The sequence below is a fragment of the Myotis brandtii genome, unplaced genomic scaffold (assembly GCF_000412655.1).
Source record: "Myotis brandtii unplaced genomic scaffold, ASM41265v1 scaffold1053, whole genome shotgun sequence".
In the NCBI taxonomy this organism is placed as follows: Eukaryota; Metazoa; Chordata; class Mammalia; order Chiroptera; family Vespertilionidae; genus Myotis; species Myotis brandtii.
Window position 1 is genome coordinate 180211 of NW_005353549.1, and position 19070 is coordinate 199280.

Below are 19070 nucleotides of genomic sequence, written 5' to 3' on the forward strand. Positions count from 1 at the left end.
TATTGTGGAGGAGGGAAAGGAAATGAGGGGAGGCCACTTACTGATGGCCTACTATGGGCCAGGTTCTGCACCTGAATACTACAGTGGGACTTATCCCTGTGCTTTTAGAAGCTGTAGGACCATCCTAACCCCATCCCAACCATGGAAACTCAGCCTGACAAGGTATTGAGACTGTCTGCTCTGCAGTGGGGGCAATGGAGCCAACATCCCTTCATAAAACATCTTCTGCCAGACAAGTTATGTACACATGTGGGCACTCAGAACTATCTTCTAAATAGAAATGAGTGACAGGCTCTGCCCTAAGTCCCATCCAGGCAAGGGATGTCTAACCCTCTGTCCCTCGTTTAGCTCGGCTTAAGACTGCTCCGAGGCAGGCTGACCTTGTTACATCAACGGGGGCGAGAGGGCATGGACTCGAAGTGCTTGCTGATGAGCCTGGGAGGAGGTGGACGGCCAGCCCTAGGGGACTGCCTGCACAAGATGTGGAGCTTGTGGAAGGAGTGGAGTGAATACTTGGGGTGCTAGTGGCTGGAGCTGCAGGCCTGGAGGCTAAAAGATGGGCGTTGCCACGTCACTGCCTTTGCGTGCTGTAAACAGGGGTGACACTGCAGTTGGGAGTTAAGAGCCAGCACATGGGCTCACACATGTGGCTCAAGCCCAGGGGTCAGTGGTGGATCTCCAGTAGACCAGATTCCCGAACTTCTCACTTGCCCTCAGGCCACTGCATAGCCTTCCTGCAGGTGATGGTGTGTGGAAAACAGGGGTGTTGCAACTTTGAAAGAGATTCCATCTCAGAATAAAGTGATTCCAGTGTAAAGACTTCAAAAATATACATGGTTGGAAAATTGGAAAACTTAACATGAGTAAAAAACAAATGATGGTTCCCATTTTCTTGCATTTGTGGCCATCACCAATAGCACAGTGAGAACTTTGGGGGCAATTAGAAGGAAGGGTGATACAGCATCGTGAGTGATGATATAGTCAGGATTATATGTTATTAGGGAACTTCAGAGACAAGCAGATCTATAATATTTCAAAACAAACAGGTTGGAAAGGGCCCAGGCAGTACGAGTAATAACAGTGTTGCCACCTTTTTCTACTGTGGAGACATGAAATTCGCCAGAAATGGCACATTAGACAGTAAGACTTAGCAGAATCTTCATGCTTATGGACAGAAACTAGATGCACCACACTTTTATCAACATCCTTTTTAGCTGAATGTGTTTATCCCTTTCAATTTCTATGTCCTGCTGGGCTTAATGCCCAAAGCTTAGGGTTTATCTCAGTATCTTCAGAGTATTATTAACTTTTATACAGAAAATCATTCATAACCTCCTCCAGCCTCCTGCCCCATCACTCTTCCCCACTTTGCCACTTCTCTAGCAGCAGCTGTGGAGGACCAAGGAGAACAGGTGCATAAACACTGTCAGAAACAGCTCCAAAAATCCCCTCTCTCTTCCAGCTGCTTGGCTGTCCTCAAGGAATTCCTCAATTTCAGAGTTTGTGAGAATAGATGGGACAATGAAGGGTGAGAGAGGGAAGCAAAGGATGACAAATATATTAAAATGCACCCAAATAAATGTATGACAGCTTTCAAATTATTTTCCATGGGGGAAAAAAGTTCATTCACAAATAGTCACAAGTACTTATGGAGGGCCTGGATACTCCTGAGACTCAAAGGAGAGAGAGGTCGCAGTGAACTGGAGGTAGGATTTAAAGAGTCTTCAGCAAGGATGGGTAGACTGGGTTGGGGGTGGTGTTTATTTCCAGAATCAATCAGAAAAAAAATAAAATACCTGTATTTTCAATAAATGAATTTTTTTCTAATCTTGAGATAAAAGAAAGCTTTTACATGAAATACAGTATGATTGTTTATCTGTCTCACTAATTATCAAATGTGATATAGTCAAATATACTGAATAAAGATGCAGAGCCAGTAACAACATAAAGATGAAATCTCAGTGGCTTTCCATTACTGCCATGAGTATCAAGTTATTGAAACAATTTCATCATGGAATTATTCAAAATTTCTGTTAACATATGGAAAGCTTTCAATTAAATATATAACTTTGCTGAAATAGAGAAATATTTCCAGTATAGACGGGTTGGAACTGATAAATCAGTGCTTCTTTCTCTTCAACATCAGATTGAAAATGATGACCGTTTTTCCGAGCTGCAAGAAAAAGAAAATGTGAATTCTTAAAAGGATAGGATATAATTTTCAAAAGGTTACTTTATAATGGCTCATCCTATCATCGGTATTAAGTGGGAAAATAGTACCCAAAAGGAAATATACCTTATAGAACGTCCCCCAAATAAAGGGGCACCTGATGTAGAGAAGTTACCTGCTGACACAGCTGCACATCTGCCCCACCCAGACCAAATGGGGTGCTCACGCCCCATGCATCACTTACTAAGTGCCTACTGCATATAGGATTTGATGCAGAGAATGGGGATAGAAATATAACCAGGGCAAGGTTCTAACACTCAAGAAGTCGAGTCTGGTAACCACACAGAATTGTAGATAGTAATGTTTTTATAGTCTATCTTCATCGAGGGGCTTCGAGAGTGAAGAGGAAGAAGAAACTCGCAAAGATGAGTCAGGTGGGGCAGTGAGGCCATTTCCACAGGTCAGGCAGAACTGTGAGAGGCACGGAGAAGGGGGCATGGGTCAAGTTTGGATGTAAGAAGGTAAAGGCTCAGACATTTTCCTAAGATCAAGATACAGTAACTATAGGCTGTTGTGGCATGTTTTAAAACAAGGATAGCCTATATAATAAAAGCCTAATATGCAAATCGATCAAATCGATCAAACGACGAAATGACCAGCCGCTATGACACGCACTGACCACCAGGGGCAGATGCTCAATGCAGGAGCTGCCCCCAGCTCGCAGGCCCCAGGCCAGCCAAGGCGGGTGCCAGCGGGGGGGCCCCTGATCACCCTGCTGGTTGCCCCACAGATCGGCCTTGATCACCAGCCAGGCCTAGGGACCCTACCCATGCACGAATTTCGTTCACTGGGCCTCTAGTTAGAAAATAAAGAACAAGTAATAGCCCTGCCACGGGACAACACTGCAGCCAACTGCTCCATCCTGTTCTCATTTACTCCGACACACAAGACATGAAAATGCTGCTTGGAACTAATACTACACAAGGGAGAACTGTTTTTTTCTTTTACATTGGGATTTGTGTCATGAAATTGCCCATTCCTCTGAGCGTAATTCTAAACCAGAGTGAACTCAGTGTGGGCAGGAGGGTTGCTAAAAACTTAGGCCAAGCTGGGAGAGACGCCAACAAGGCCCGCTGAAGGGTTCAAGGGCCACGCCTCACCAGAGTGATGCCTGCCCCTTGCAAGTGGTGCTTGTAGCTCTTTCTCATCTCAGAATCACTCAATTAAAACATAAATTCTCAATTCTACCCACAAACATAGCATGAAGAAAAAAAAAAAAACAAGCAAAGCTGAACTTTCTCCTATGGGCCCATGCCTACTGATAGGCAGCCTTAAAATCACAGAAGGATGAGTATGTACTCAGTTTATCTAATTGCCTTGAAAATATAACATCTAATTCTCAGAGAATGTTATAACTAAAGCATTATTCCTAAAAAGAAGACTAGTAGGGGAAAATATTAAAGAAAAAGTATTCAAGAAAGAAAGAAAGGAAAAAAGAATTCAACAGTCTTTACACCATTGTTCAAGTATTCAGCACAGTTTAGAACACACAATACTATTAATTGAAATCACTGTCCTGATTTTAGTTGAATCCCTAATACCTCAATTTCAGGGCTTTCACAATGACTGTTTTAAAGGTTGTTTTTTTTAAAAAAAAAAAAAAGCATTTACATAGAGCAAGAGTATATAAGAGTTCAGATGAGGGCATTTCCTTCAAAACTACACTAATGGAGTGATAAGATTATGTACCCACATATTACCTTCAGAAACAAAGAACTCCGCTAAATAAAATGCAGCCTTCACAGCGTTGGGTGCGTGGGAAATGCCGTTAAATAACCCCCACTCGTAAGGAGATTTCTCTGGATGCCACTGGACGCCATACACTGGATACTTGTACCCTGCATGAAACACACAAACGAGTAAGTAGTAAGCAGCGAGAATATCTACCATGTTACTTACCACTAAATTACATTTTACGTCCTACGTAAACATACTTTAACTCACTAACTTAGACAAAGTGAAACTGTGCATGTTCTCAGACACAAAATAAAGAATTTCAGTTCACAGTCACAATACAGTAATTTGCTGATTTCCAACTTTTTACAATCTGTAATATGATTCGCTTTACTAGCTCATCAGAGTAAAGGAAAACAGTTGAGTCTCTGAGACAACTTTAAACAAACATTTTGGAGCTGAGATTTCTCGAACTTCCCAGTTAGTACAATGCAGGCCACACTCGAGCCTGCCCTGCCGTTTGAATGCTCAAGGCTTGTTTACCACCCCCGCCTTCAGGCCAGGACTCCAGATGGGCAGGTCTCCTTGCAGCTCTGCAGGCAGGATTCATGGAGGGTGTAGCCTTCAGGTCCTGCTATATGGGGCCCTCTCCATCTGTGGGGTCCTGAGCTTTGCCTCAAGTTCTCCGTATTAATAGTAATGCTGATTTAAATACCCCACTTCAGTGGCTTTCTGTGGTGTAGTGGTCATCTGGCTCGCCTCACACACAAAACTAAGCAGACATTTGGTGCTGTCTGCCTTCCAGATTCCAGGAGCTATCACTCCATCACCTCCTTCCAGAGGGCCCTACCCAAATACTCTACTCAGCCCTTGGGAGTTTTTGGCCTTAGTATCCTTATTTTCTCACTATTTAATCAATGAATTTAGGGAGATGTTTTGCTGTATGTCAGTTACACCTTTTGTTGTTGCTGGAGGAGAACCTGTGAAAAGTACTTAATCCACAATACTGTTGGGTGAAAAAGGCAAAGGGATTGGGAAAAAAAATACAATAAAATACTCATAGACACAGACAGCAGTATGGTGATGATCATGGGGAAGGGGGAAAAATGATGATGGAAGGATACTTGACTTTGAGTGGTGAGCACACAATACAAGATAGAGATGATGTATTATAGAATTGTATACCTCAAACCTTTATAATTTTTTAACCAATGTTACCCCAATAAGTTCGATAATTTTTTTTTCTTAAAAGAGAGGTCACTGTCTCTATTTCTTCATTCCTCTTTTCTTCCCTTCTTCACCCTACCCCCCACCTAGATGATCCAGGTAAACCACAACTGTTTTGAAACATGAACAAAACACAGTTCCTGTCTCCAAAAGTGCCCTAATTTCGATCTTCAGGCCCCAAAGTTATTGTGATTTTTATTCATTAAAAAAAACAAACTATAAAATCAAAACTAATAAACATAAGATGTGAAAAGTGTACATGTAGAGTGACATATACCTTCCACTGTTGAAATAAACTCAATCTTGCCATCAGTATTTGTAGTTAGTACATTGAAAAACGCCTTTAATTTTTCATTCTTCGTAAAATTCTGGAGTATAAAAATAAAATAATTACTCCTATAATTAATCTAAATGCATTGATGTCATTACATAATTAATATGATACCATCTTGGAGACGCTCCACTTGTGGAAATTTGCAGTCAGAGGCTCTAATTTTAAGGACAGCAACAAGTCAGCAGGAAAATTCCGGAACATTCTGCTCTGCAATATACCTGAAACAAGGTAAGTATAAGGGAAAGAATTTAAACACAGAAAAATAAAATCCACTAAAACCACTAATCTCCAGTCAAAGCAATGAGTTATCAAAATTTAACATTTCTTAAGCCATCCTCATAATTTGAGTACAAACATGGTCATTCACATCTCTAGCCTGTGTAAATAATTTAAAAGTTAATAAATGTCATGGGCACTTTTTACTTGATATTTGCTACTTACTAATCCTGCCCAGCTAACATTTCTTAAAGGGTCAAAAGGAGAATTCTTACCTTCAGTGAAGTTCAGCGGCATTGTGATTCCTTCAGTATTTGTGCGTGTTAATAATGACTTTCCACTGACCAGATACGAAAGCTCTTCAAATCCAAGGCATGTGCCCCACACAGGAAAGTAGTCTCCATCATCAAAACTCTTTGAAAGAGAAAACAAAGCTTACTCAACCACCTTTTCAAAACAAAAATTGTACATTTGGTTTGTTATTACAAGACTGGCACCTGAGAAATACATGCGTTTCTGAAGCATTTCCCAGGTTCTAAAAGTAAGCTGCCATTTAATCTCTAAGCTCCCACATAATAACTCCGTTTTAATCAAACAAACTATCCAACCTCAGTTGTTTTGGGAAAGAAATGGACATCTGCCAGTCAACTACCAAATAATACAAGTAACAGGGACTATAAATATTAAAGACGATGCTAGATAAAATGCCTATTTTTACATCTTGTATAAATCTTGTCGCTTTGGATAATTGTCAGGTTTTGAACACACTCCTTCCTCCATTATCTCAGAATTTATAGATACATCGACTAGGTGGGGACAAAGAGCAGCTTTCAAGAGGAGGTGAAAATGAGTAATATGTGAATAACGCCCAGTACATAATAAAAACAGCCTACTAAGCCACCATGAGGACCCAGTTCACATTAGCGAGCACAAACAGAGAGGGCCGGTCAGCAAGGCTCTGAAGGGCCCCCGGAGCCCAGAATTAAATGAAATAGAAAATGAGCGATAGCCACCACTGGCTACTCATGAGCAGACACCTCAAGAGGTGAGGGGATGATGAGGCTGGAGTAACTATGAAGGAAGTATTATCATATGCCTGAAAAGGAATTATCCCCATGGAAAATTACAAAAACCCACCTGGGCCCCAGTTGGTGTGGGTCTTCCCATGGACCAAAAAGTCGCAGGCTCGATTCCCAGTCAGGGCACATGCCTGGGTTGCAGGCTCGATCCCCAATAGGGGACATGCAGGAGGCAGCTGATGGATGATTCTCTCTCATTATGTTTCTATCTCTCCTTCTCCCTTCCTCTCTCTTTAAGAAAGATAAATAAAAACATGTATTTTTTAAAGCCCCATCTGGAATAATAAGAAACAACTGATATTTACCTGTGTGGCAAGGCGGTAAAATATGTTGGCTGTGCGGGCATAACCTGACTTCTTGAGGTCAGCGCCTCCTCCAGGGAAGAGGACCCTGAAACAACATCCGAAAGAAAGCATTTCCACCCCGCCCTACAGAAACCAAACCATCTTTTTATTTCAAAACAACTCCTTCCTTATTACATAAGCATCAAGATCATTACAGAAAATGAGAAAACTAAAGCAAAAGAAAGTATGAAATACTTACAATCCTACCCATTTGAAATTATTGCAGTTAAGAATACTTTTGTGCATATTCTCCCAAAACTCCTTTGATAAACAAGTTTATTGTTGGCAAGGTGAATAAATGGGGTAGAAGGAGAGCACACAGAGCTAGAAATCATGTAGAGATAACATCCCAAGTACAGGTAGGTTTACATGAAGGTGATCCGTGATGCCAGCATCAACTAGAGGTCCATTAATCATGACACAGGTTTGGCTCACAAAGTTTTTCTTAACCATAAAGCACAAACTGATTATAAAAATATATGTACGCTAAAATTAAATATCCATGAGAATTTAATGCTATATTATCACCCTGAAATCTCTTCAGTAATAAGCATGGGATTAGAAGAGTTTTGAAAAAGAACACAATCCCATTTCTAGAAGTCTAGGTGGGGGAACGTGGGGGAAGTAACAAACATTTCATTTTATTTTATTCTACCCATAAAGGTAAGATATAGAAAAATATTTACTATGTTTTTACATCAACTTTTTAAACTAATTCTAAACTTTAAACATTATAACAAGTCTTGAAATAAGCAGGGATAGTCCAAAGAGATTATAAAAGTTAGATTAAAGGTCTTAACATTTTGCCCTAACTGGTTTGGCTTAGAGGATAGAGTGTCAGCCTGCGGACTCAAGGGTCCCAGGTTCGATTCCGGTCAAGGGCATGTACCTTGGTTGCAGGCACATACCCAGTAGGGAGTGTGCAGGAGGTAGCTGATCGATGTTTCTCTCTCATTGATGTTTCTAACTCTCTATCCCTCTCCCGTCCTCTCCGTAAGAAAATCAATAAAATATATATTTTTTTAAAAAGGTATTAACATTTTGAAAATACTTAAATATGAATTTGAGATATGTGAAATAATGCTGTTGAGATGGTTGTTCATTCAACAACTATACTCCGCTTCTTGCATGAGCCAGGCTCAGTATTAGCCTGGACAGCCAGAGATGAGTAAGTTTTCCTGTTAGTAAGATCAGTTCAGTATAAAATCATAAAAAGTATGTTTAAAAAAGGTATTAACATTTTGAAAATACTTAAATATGAATTTGAGATATGTGAAATAATGCTGTTGAGATGGTTGTTCATTCAACAACTATACTCCGCTTCTTGCATGAGCCAGGCTCAGTATTAGCCTGGACAGCCAGAGATGAGTAAGTTTTCCTGTTAGTAAGATCAGTTCAGTATAAAATCATAAAAAGTATGAGGTGGAACACCTGCCATAAAACCATGCGGAAAATGCTACAATTCAAAATGGATTAATGAAGACCCATTAGCCGTTCTCCCTTTTCATCAACTCAGTACTTACAAAGCTGCCTCTGATCAAATCCGATATGTTTAAGCACAAAATCCTTTCATAAAGCAAAGCTTGACCGCCCCTCCCAGTTGGCAAACTCCTTTAAAGCCAGGCTCTGCCTTTCCATCTCCTTGCACCCCCACACGGGATGGGCTCTACTGCATCACAGGGACCATGACGGTGCTTCTGAAGTGGCAGAGCAGTGCTCATTTCCTGGTGACCATGTGGAGGTTCCAGCACAGAGTCCAGCCTGGGCTTGTTTATTCTTGCCCGGGCCAAAGAACACTGAACATAACGGGCATTTTAAATGTTTTACTAAATGGAACTAATTTTATAATAAATATTTACTGAACCAAATTGAACTGAAGTCTATTTGATGAACAAGAACAGATCGATCTAGAGACAAATGGTAGGGGAGGGGGGGTTAGGGAGCAACCAAAGGACTTGTATGCATGCGTATTAGCATAACCAATAGACACAGACACTGGGGCGGTGGGGGCTTGTCCTGGGGGTTGGGAGTGGCTGGGGAGAGGTCGATGGGGGAAAAAGGAGACATATGTAATATTAAACAATAAAGAAAGAAATTATTTTTTTAAAAAAAGAGTGCTTATTATTTTTTAGAGAGGGAAGGGAGAGGGAGAGAGAAACATTAATGTGCGAGCAAGATATCTATCGGCTGCCTCCTGCATACCCCCCTACTGGGGATCAAGCCCACAACCTGGGCATGTGCCCTCACCAAGAATCAAACTGGCAACTTTTTTGGTGTAAATAAATACATAAATAAGAAAACCAGATCTTAAAACAAACAAAAAAAAAGCTCTTTTTATAAAAACTTTACAGTAACATAGACTCCCTCCATCCCACTCCCAATCAGGAACAACCACCACTAAAATCTGTTTCGTTGACCTGACAGATTTCTGTTACACGTGTCACCCTCACCCCTACCTTAAGAATCAAAGTAAATGGGAGTATACTATACATACCACTATGTGCCTTGCTTTTTTCGTATAATATCACATTGTTCAAGTAACAACAGTGTCCAAAGCAGCACCGACAGAGATCCTGATTTTTAAACTGTCATACATTCTATCAGATGCAGACAGCCTCCCTTATTTACGAAATTCTCAACTGATGGGCTAATGGGTGGCTTCGAAATTGAGTGTTTCAAACAATACTATAGTGCATATGTTTGGACCCAACTCTACACATGTGGGGGGTATACACTTATAAAATAATATTCCTTACAAAGGATGTCGTGGCTCAAAGGGTATGTGCATTTTTAATTGCAATAGATATTAACAAAACTGGCCCCCAAAAGACTATGTAACTTACACAGCCATAAGCAAAGTATGAGAATACATATTTCTTCATATCTTCACCAAACAATATTAACAAATTTTCTCATCTTTGTCAACTTGATAGTTTTTTAAAATGTTTTTTAATTGCTAGAATTAGATTTCCTTTAATTATGCATAAGGTTGAACATTTTTTCATATTATTAAAAGGTTTTTTTTTCTGTGAGGTAACCAATCATAACTTTTTTGGCGATGCCACAGTATAGACAATTTTTTCCAAGTTCTATTCAAATCACCTTCTGAAAGAGAACTGAGTAGTATCCTTAGGCTTAAGATTTATAAATCCCCCAAGTACGCCATGCCATTCAAAGTGGCTTCAAAATACTTAAGACAGGCATTAGAAGAATAAAGACTATGTCACACATTTAAAAAAATGATACATGTCTACTGTGTAACATTAATTTCTTATGCTTCCTTCTCTGCAGGACAATTGCATCTCTCCCTCAACAATGTAATTCCTCTGAAAGAACTCAGAAAACTAATGGCACACCACTGTAAGACAGTTACACGGAAACGCATGGAATACTTATGTGTCCTTTTTTGCAAGAGCCAACAACACAGACCTCACACACCGTATCAAGCCAGTGCTGCCAACTTACCCATTAATGGATTGGAAAAGCTTTACATACTCTTCATCAGTAAGATCAACCCTGAAAACAAGAAAAACAGTGACAAAACATCCGTTTCCAAACCTAAGAAAACAGTCTGGCTCTAAATGAAGTCACATTATTGTTAAAAGCCAAATGAAGAATAATTCTTAAATACTAGGTAATATCACCTTTCTACCTTCCTAGAGGCAGCTTTTCAAACTACATGTAAGCCACACAATTATATCCTTGTTTTGCTAATCAGACAAGTAAACATGCTTTCCTGTGGTCTAATATAATTTAATATTGTGAACTATGTGTTCATATGCAAAATATTAAAGACCATGAGATTTGGGGATACAGAGAACAAATTGATAGTTACAAGATGGGAAGGGGGTTATGGGACTAAGTGAAAAAGGTGAAGGGATTAAGATGTACAAATTACCATATATAACAGTGGTCACAGGGATGTAAAGTACAGCATAAGAAATATAGTCAATAATCCTATATAATAAAAGCCTAATATGCAAATTGACCGAACAGCAGAACGACCAGTTGCTATGATGAGCACTGACCACCAAGGGGCAGATGCTCAATGCAGTAGCTGCCCCCAGCCCGAAAGCCCCAGGCCAGCCAATGCGGGTGCCAGAGGGGGCCCCCTGATCACCCCGCCAGTTGCCCCGGAGAGGGAGGTGACCGGCAGCGGCAGCAGGGGACGGGGCTGGCAAGTGGGCGGCAATAGGCTGGCCAAGGTGGGTGCCAGCGGGGGGCCCCCCTGATCACCCCGCCAGTTGCCCTGCAGAGGGAGGCAACCGGCAGCGGTGGGGGGCAAGGGGCGGGGCCAACGAGCAGGCGGTGCCAGACCGGCCAAGGCGGGTGTGAGCGGGGGGGGGGCCCCCAATCACCCCACCGGTCGCCCCACAGATAGGCCTGATCGTCGGCCAGTCCTAGGGACCCTACCCATGCACAAATTTCATGCACCGGGCCTCTAGTATTGTAATAACTATGTATGGTGTCAGATGGGTACTAAGTAGACTTATCGGTGATCCCTTCATAAGTTATACAAATGCCTAATCACTATGTTGTACACCTGAAACTAATATAATACTGTACATGTCAACAGTAATTGAAAAATGAAAAAATTATTTTAAAAAAAACATGAGATTTAAGCACTGGTAATTTCTCCACTAGCCAATCAGTATGTATTAACACGCCTATCTTAACTTCAGGCAGCTTTGGTAGATAAAAACAATCCATAAAAAAGCCTCCACCATGCTTCACTCCCCCCACCACCAACTGCACAGGTCTAGGGATTACTGTGTATTCAAAAGTTAGAAGAGTTGAGATCTTTGCTGAGTTTTTATCAAAAAAGGGTGTTGGATTTTGTCGAATGCTTTTTCTACTTCAATTGATATGATCATGTGACTTTTGTCTTACGATCTGTTATTGTGCTGGTGAAATCTGTCCATTTAGCAGTCTCATGGTTCTGTAAGAGAATAACAAGGCACAATGCCCTCTCAACCTGCCACAAAAGTAGGCTGAGATCAAATATCAACTACAGTTCATTTCTGCCACAGGGAAAAGTTTGTTTGCTTGTTTGTTTGTTTGTTTTGGGGGGGAGTTGGAACACCTCTAACATTATTAAGTAGACACCTCTGATGCCCTGAACTTGGCTGTGCTAGGCCAGCAAACCCCTCTGGGCTCTGCTCTAACTCCAAATGAGCTGTGCAAGCTCAGGTCTGTTCGGAAGTTATAATAATCCTTCTGGCAAAGAGCCACAAAGCAGTGGGTGACACTGCAATGCTGCTCACCATTCTCTCACATGGCGGATAAATGGGCGGGTGGCCCTGACTTGGGAAGCGACAGGGAGACGAAATGTGAGTTTACCCATTCCCAGTATTTTGCCAGTTCAATCCGCCCAAACTGTGCCAACCAAAAGGGAACCGTTCAGGACCCAGAACCTCCCCCATGGATATTTAAATCAGGATGGGCAGCCACCACCATCGGGACACAGAATGGATTTAGACCACTCCGCTACACCCAGGGACTTCTGACAGCTAGCCATGTGGGCTAGTTTCAGTCATTTCATTCATTCTAGACAAATGGCTTCCACGTTGTCCATGACTGAAGTTTTGACCCCTGCTTATCACTATGAAGAGCCGTAACTGTTGAATGTTTTGGGAGAGGGAGGTTGTCACAAACTCAAGTGCCTCAGAGACCTGCCAGGGAAAATAGGCCAGGTCACATGCTTTGAACGCAGATGTTATTTGCATGTTGTCAGACTTTTTTGAAGCAAGAGAACCCCTCAAAGAAAGAGAAATAGTTCACTCTCTCTTTAACTAAAAAAATACCATGTAAGCCTGGTAATGATGACAAATGACACAGCAAGACAAGGAATGAAGGGCATTGTTGCCAGCGGAGAGCACTTGCTCCACTTCAAATCAGCTCCAAATAACTTGGTTAAAAAAAAAAAGAGGCCAAAAGTCAAGATTTTATTAGTCTGTTGATTTGCTAATGTTTAAAATGCTGTGTGAACAAAGCACATTTTTAAACCAAAAGCAGTCCGTGGGGCGCCACATGCTACCTCTCAGGAAAAGGCGTCTCTGTGGGTCCCACTAGGGCCAGGCCCACCATGGGAAATTGGGATAACCTGAGAGCACCAGGCACCTGAGAGAGAAGGCAGTAGAAAGAAGACAAAAGAAGACCAAAGACAAACTTCTTTACCTATTCCAGAATTTTGCCCATGTCTCCCATCCTCCACCTTTTTCCTTCTAACCTGCAGGAGTTGGCTCCCAGCATCCCACCTGCAGAAATGAACCCGACATTACCAATGAGATCCTCTGTCTCATTCTGCATTAGGTAACCCTTTGCAGGTTGCTCTGGGAATCTATGACGTTGTTTTTATAGGATCATATGATTCTAATCCCAAGCAATTTATTTAAAAAGAACTGTGGGAACCCAAGCTGGAAATCAACCTTTATGCCGACAGTCCCATTTTCAGTGTCTGTCACACATGCCAGTACTTGGTGAATCACTGGTTTCAACACTTCCCCAGTTTCAAAACTTCTGTCTTTCTCATCTCTTCCTCCCTGTACCCTTACATTAGTCAAGTTGCGTTTATTTTTCTTAATATTTATCTATCAAGGCTACAACCACCGTTCTAAGCCAAACCCTTCCCACTTCACAGCCTACTGCAAGTCTCTGAACTAGTACACCTGCCCGTCCCTCCTACTTCCCACCCATGCTGTCAGCTCTAATGTCCTAGACCTAGGAGAATGGCTTGCAGAAAATGCTTCCATGATCAAAACTTTGAAAGGCTGTTCTGAAGGTTCCCTGGAGCCTCTTCTGCAGCTCTAAAACTGTGGTTTCCAAGTAAGATTTCATTTGAAAAATTAGATCTGCTACTGAGGAATTAAAGACTAACATCAAAAGCAAATGTTCATCTTGGGGTAGGGGACAGCTAACTGTAAAAGAACAGTAAGAAGACAATCCTTGCCCTAGCCGGTTTGGCTCAGTGGATAGAGCATTGGCCCAGGGACTGAAGGGTCCCGGGTTCGATTCCAGCCAATGGCAGGCACATGCCTGGGTTGCGGGCTCAATTCCCAGTAGAAAGCGTGCAGGAGGCAGCCAATAAATGATTCTCTCTCATCATTGATGTTTCTATCTCTCTCTCCCTTTCCCTTCCTCTTTGATATCAATAAATATATTTTTTTTTAAAAAGACAATCCTTATGAAACTAAACATGGAACCATTTTATGATATAATTCTCCAAATTGTAATATTTGCATTTTGATTATTAATATTCCATTTGAACAGTATTTTTGGTTATAGATTTTTTGTTTGTTTGGGGGGTTTTGTTTGTTTTGTTGTTGTTAATCTTCAAGCACCGAGAATATTTTTTCCATTGATTCTTTAGAGAGAGTGGAAGGGAGGGAGCCCAGGAGGGGAGAGAGTATGAGAGAGAGAAAAACACTGATTGAGAGAGAAACACACGAACTGGGGCCGGGGATCGAACCTGCAACCTAGGTACGTGCCCTTGATTGGGAATTGAACCTATGATCCTTTGGTGTACAGGCCGAAGCTCTAACCATTTATCCACACTGGCCAGAGCATATTACAGTTTTTAAATGCAGAATTATTTATAAAAGCAGTTTGCCCAGTGCAAAAAGTGGTATTTTGTGTGTGAAATCACTTATAATGGATTAGAAGGTGGAGCTGGAAGCTTCCAAAATACACTAATTTTGGATGATAAGATATTGTGAACACATAAAGTTTTGTTTGTTAAAAAATTCAACTCTTTCCAAATCAATCTATGGTACAAATCATTTTATTCTTACTAGGTCATTACATCACAAAACCAATGTTGCTCTTTTAAACCTGTAATACCGGCAGTTTATACTGAAGCAACACTGCTGTATTCGTTACTTACAAACTTTTAAAGTAGAGTGTGAAGGTATTTCGAAAGTCATCTTCTAAAAATCTCCTTTATTCCCTAAGTGGGCCCTTATCCTAATATTATGGAATAAAACTGGTAAAGTTATAGATTCCTTTACCCCACTAATTTCACGATTGTCTAATGAGGACTGCCTTTTGGGTTGTAAAAACAACTATCATTTCATTCTCTATCTAATACATATGACCTCTAATGATGTGAGAGATAAGCATCACTTTATAGTTTAAGCAATGTAGTGAGAGACTTTAAGCTTTAGAGCTGTGGAAAAAATCAGATGCAATAGTACCACATTTAAATGATGCAATCCAAAGAGAGGCATTAATTTTAGAGATAAAAGCTAATTTTAAAGGTAAAACAGCAGCTTTATTTATACAATGTAAAAAAATACTGAATCATACCTTACTGGTACAACTCTTGCACCTGCAGACTCCAAATACTTTACATAGGATGCAGCAATATAGTATTTTCCCAGGTTTTTCATTGCCTTAGTATTACACTTTTGCATTAATATTCCTAAATTACAAACAAAAAAAGTGTTAGTTTCAAACAACTGCCTTTTTTCCTGCTCAGAAACTGAAACAAATCACAGTAAAAATGTAACGACAGTAGTTCCCCCTTATCCAAGGTTTAACTTGGTGAGGTTTTGGCTACCCACTGTTACCCACGGCCTGAAAACATTAAATGGAAAATTCTAGAAATAAACAATTCATAAGTTACATATTGCACACTGTTCTGTGAGGCATGATGAAATCTTAAGCTGTCCCATTCCACCCCACCCCAGACATGAATCCATCCCTTTATCCAGCATCGTCACCCCGTAGATGCTCCAGACCACTTAGTAACTGTCTTGGTTAGCACATCGACTGTCTGGTATAGCAGTTCACGTAATGCTTATTTTACCTAATAATGACCCCAAAGTGCAAGACCAGTGCTGGCAATTCGAACATGGCAAAGAGAAGCTGTGAAGTGCTTCCTCAAGGGAAAAGTTGAGTGCAGTACAGTAAGATATTTTGGGGGAGATACCATATTCACCTAACTTTTATTACAGCATAGAGCTGATTCAACCAACCACAGAACAAAAACAGTATTTTTAATCCAGGGTTGGGAATCCGCAGATAAGGAGGGTACAGTAAGATATTTTGGGGGAGATACCATATCCACCTAACTTTTATTACAGCATAGAGCTGATTCTTGAACACGGGTTTGAACTGTATGGACCCACTTATACACGATTTTTTCAATAACTATATACTCGGCCCTCTATATCCCCACATATGCAGATTCAACCAACCACAGAACAAAAACAGTATTTTTAATCCAGGGTTGGGAATCCGCAGATAAGGAGGGTCGACTTAAATTATATTCAAATTTTCGACTGTATGGGTCAACTGCATTGTAATAACTGGTCTATTTTATTATTTATTAGTTATTGTTACTAATCTCTTACTGAGCCTAATTTATAAATTAAGATTTATCATATATACATACACATATATGAAAATACATAGTATATTTAGGGTTTGGTTTAGTATCCAAAGTAATCAATCCAAGCAAACATCTTGCTTCCCCCGAGCTATTATAATAGCCTCGTAAAAGGTCTCTCTACAACCTTTCTTAAACAACCCCCACCATCTCCAACCAGTTCTCCACATGGTAAGAAACCTGATATCACCATTCATTCATTCATTCATTCACTTAGTATATATTACAAAATCATACTACATAGCAGGCACTGAACTAGGTGCTGTGACACGCTAATGAACAAAACCAATAAAAATCACCGCCCTGTGGGCTTTAATTCTAGTGTGTGGGAGGGAAAGAAGACAAAAAAAATAAACAAGATAAAACACATAGTGCTATGGAGAAGTGAAGCAGAGGAAGAAGGTGTGTGTTTGGGGTTGGGCGGGGGGTGGGAGGGTCCCATCTATGGGGGATAGAGGATCTCTTAAATATGCTTGCTAGGCAAGGCCTCCCTGAGAAGGTAGACCATGACATTTGATCCAGGACCTAAGAGAGGTGAGAGGACAAGGCATATGTAGATATCTGGAGGAAGAGAGATCCAGGGTGAGGGAACAGCAAGTTCAAAGGCTCTGAATCAGGTGTGTGCCTGTCCCATTGCAAGGAGTCCATATGGACCAGGGCCCTGTGTGAGCTAGAGGAAAAAGCCATAGAAAATGAGGTCAGAGAGAGAGATCAGCAGGGTGTACCGCCCTGCTGGGTGCACCTCCCTGCACTTCAATGGGATCCTAAACTTTCATAACTGTTACAAGACCGTATGTGCTCTGCCCCACCTACCTCCCTGGCTGCCTCTCACAACTGAAACCTCAGCCCCAGAATAATACTGAGTCACATCAAAACACGTCTATCCAGAGAGTACACCTGTGCCCCTAACAATCGCTACTCCACCGTTTGGAACACTTTCAATGTCCCTGCAGGTGACATGAGACAACACTTCTGTAACCCCAGCTTCTTACAATTGATATTTTCTCAGACACTCAGTTCATATAGACCAAATGCCAAAACTGGTTCAGTAAGATTGTTTTTCTCCCCGTGGGTAGGTAGGATCCTCTTAAGGAAAATAAAAGTTGGTAGTGCAAAAATTAGGGAGTGGCACAGGAAATGGGAGTGGCACAGGGTAGGCAAGGGTGAGGTGCCGCAAAGAAGAATTGGGATATATGAACACAAGATACCAGAAAGGAGAAAAATATGTACATGAGAGAGAGCAGGTAAGTTCCACCAACTTACCCCCCTCCCCTTGCTTCCACACATACTCACTTTTCCCATCTTGGGAGAAAAGTTCAGGCTATATTCCAAGCCCCCCAGAAGGTGACCAAAATGTCACCCATACTTTAAAGCCATCTCACAACTTTTTTGGCTTCTTTGTCTTTGAATCCTTTGCGCTTCCTAACTTAATGCTCTGCGTGTAGTAGGTGTTCCGTGAACTATTTTGTCTTAATTGATCAGGGTGCCCAAAAGCATATTCATTTTTTCTACATTTGACCCTGAACTACCACTGTTTCTAGAAAAAGTAAAAGAATACCCCTCCTCTCCTTTTTATTTCCTCCTCCCTGAACCCACAATTCCCAAACCCATGACACAGAATTATTATTTTGGGTTAATTCTCCTTGGAGAATCTAACCTCTGTTTTAAATAGCTATGAAACAAGGCAGTCCAATTTCCAAATATTGATACACAACCCATTTGAAAATTGGGCACTACCAATATAAAGGAAAAAACCCTCATCTATTTTGCACTTATTTACCAAAAAAAAAGTGCTCCTCTTCGTGGAAGAAATATAAATGGCATAATATTACAGCTAAAATTAAACCAATCTTAATTGTCGACATAAATTACTTCTGGCAAGTTTTTATTCCAGGCTGACTTCCCATGGGTAGCTTTCCCCTGCCCTGTCTCAAATGTTCCTTCTGACAAAGCAAACGGATTTGACTTTTTGAAATATAAAGTTGTTGGAAATGAAATATTACATGCTTCATTTGAACACCAAACAGAATTGGCATTAGGATCACACGGGCCACTGCTGCCCTCCACTGCTCAAGATGACAAAACCCGAGGTATACCATAATTTCTTGAATATCTAGTCAACTCGATTTTTATATGTACAGTGCATTGCATCTTGAAACATACCCTCAACCAGTGAAATTTTAATGAACATAATGCATGCATAGAATTTGCTTAATTCCTAGAAATCCCTAGCTGTGTACCGAGAATAGAACCATCTGCAAGGTTTTCTCCACCCTCCCAACTTAAAGCCCTGTGAAACCACCCAGGCATCGGCGTGGTTTCGGCGAGATGCAAACGGCGCCCCGGCGCGGCTCTCCCGCTGCCCTCAACCAGTGAAATTTTAATGAACATAATGCATGCATAGAATTTGCTTAATTCCTAGAAATCCCTAGCTGTGTACCGAGAATAGAACCATCTGCAAGGTTTTCTCCACCCTCCCAACTTAAAGCCCTGTGAAACCACCCAGGCATCGGCGTGGTTTCGGCGAGATGCAAACGGCGCCCCGGCGCGGCTCTCCCGCTGCCCCCAGGGCTCACAG

At 41.2% G+C, this 19070-nt stretch overlaps 1 protein-coding gene across 1 annotated transcript; it reads right to left on the reverse strand.

The window, feature by feature from the left end:
* Positions 1-1598: 1598 nt before the first annotated feature.
* GGH (gamma-glutamyl hydrolase (conjugase, folylpolygammaglutamyl hydrolase)) lies at positions 1599-15542 on the reverse strand. Its single transcript, XM_014540309.1, has 8 exons — positions 15409-15542; positions 10570-10620; positions 7066-7150; positions 5957-6095; positions 5577-5683; positions 5409-5499; positions 3931-4068; positions 1599-2173 (listed from the first exon to the last, which is right to left on the reverse strand). Exons 1-8 carry the CDS (start codon positions 15513-15515, stop codon positions 2052-2054), a joined length of 840 nt encoding a protein of 279 aa, XP_014395795.1. The 5' UTR covers positions 15516-15542; the 3' UTR covers positions 1599-2051.
* Positions 15543-19070: the final 3528 nt, after the last annotated feature.

Bases quoted from the DNA above. Each gene is read 5' to 3' on its own strand.
- GGH (XM_014540309.1), bottom strand. From the start codon at position 15,515: ATGCAAAAGTGTAATACTAAGGCAATGAAAAACCTGGGAAAATACTAT. The intron at 7,151-10,569 runs GTAAGTTGGCAG...ATGTTGTTTCAG, and splicing joins CTTTTCCAATCCATTAATGG to GGTCCTCTTCCCTGGAGGAG. The intron at 5,500-5,576 runs GTATCATATTAA...TTTATACTCCAG, and splicing joins AGTGGAGCGTCTCCAAGATG to AATTTTACGAAGAATGAAAA.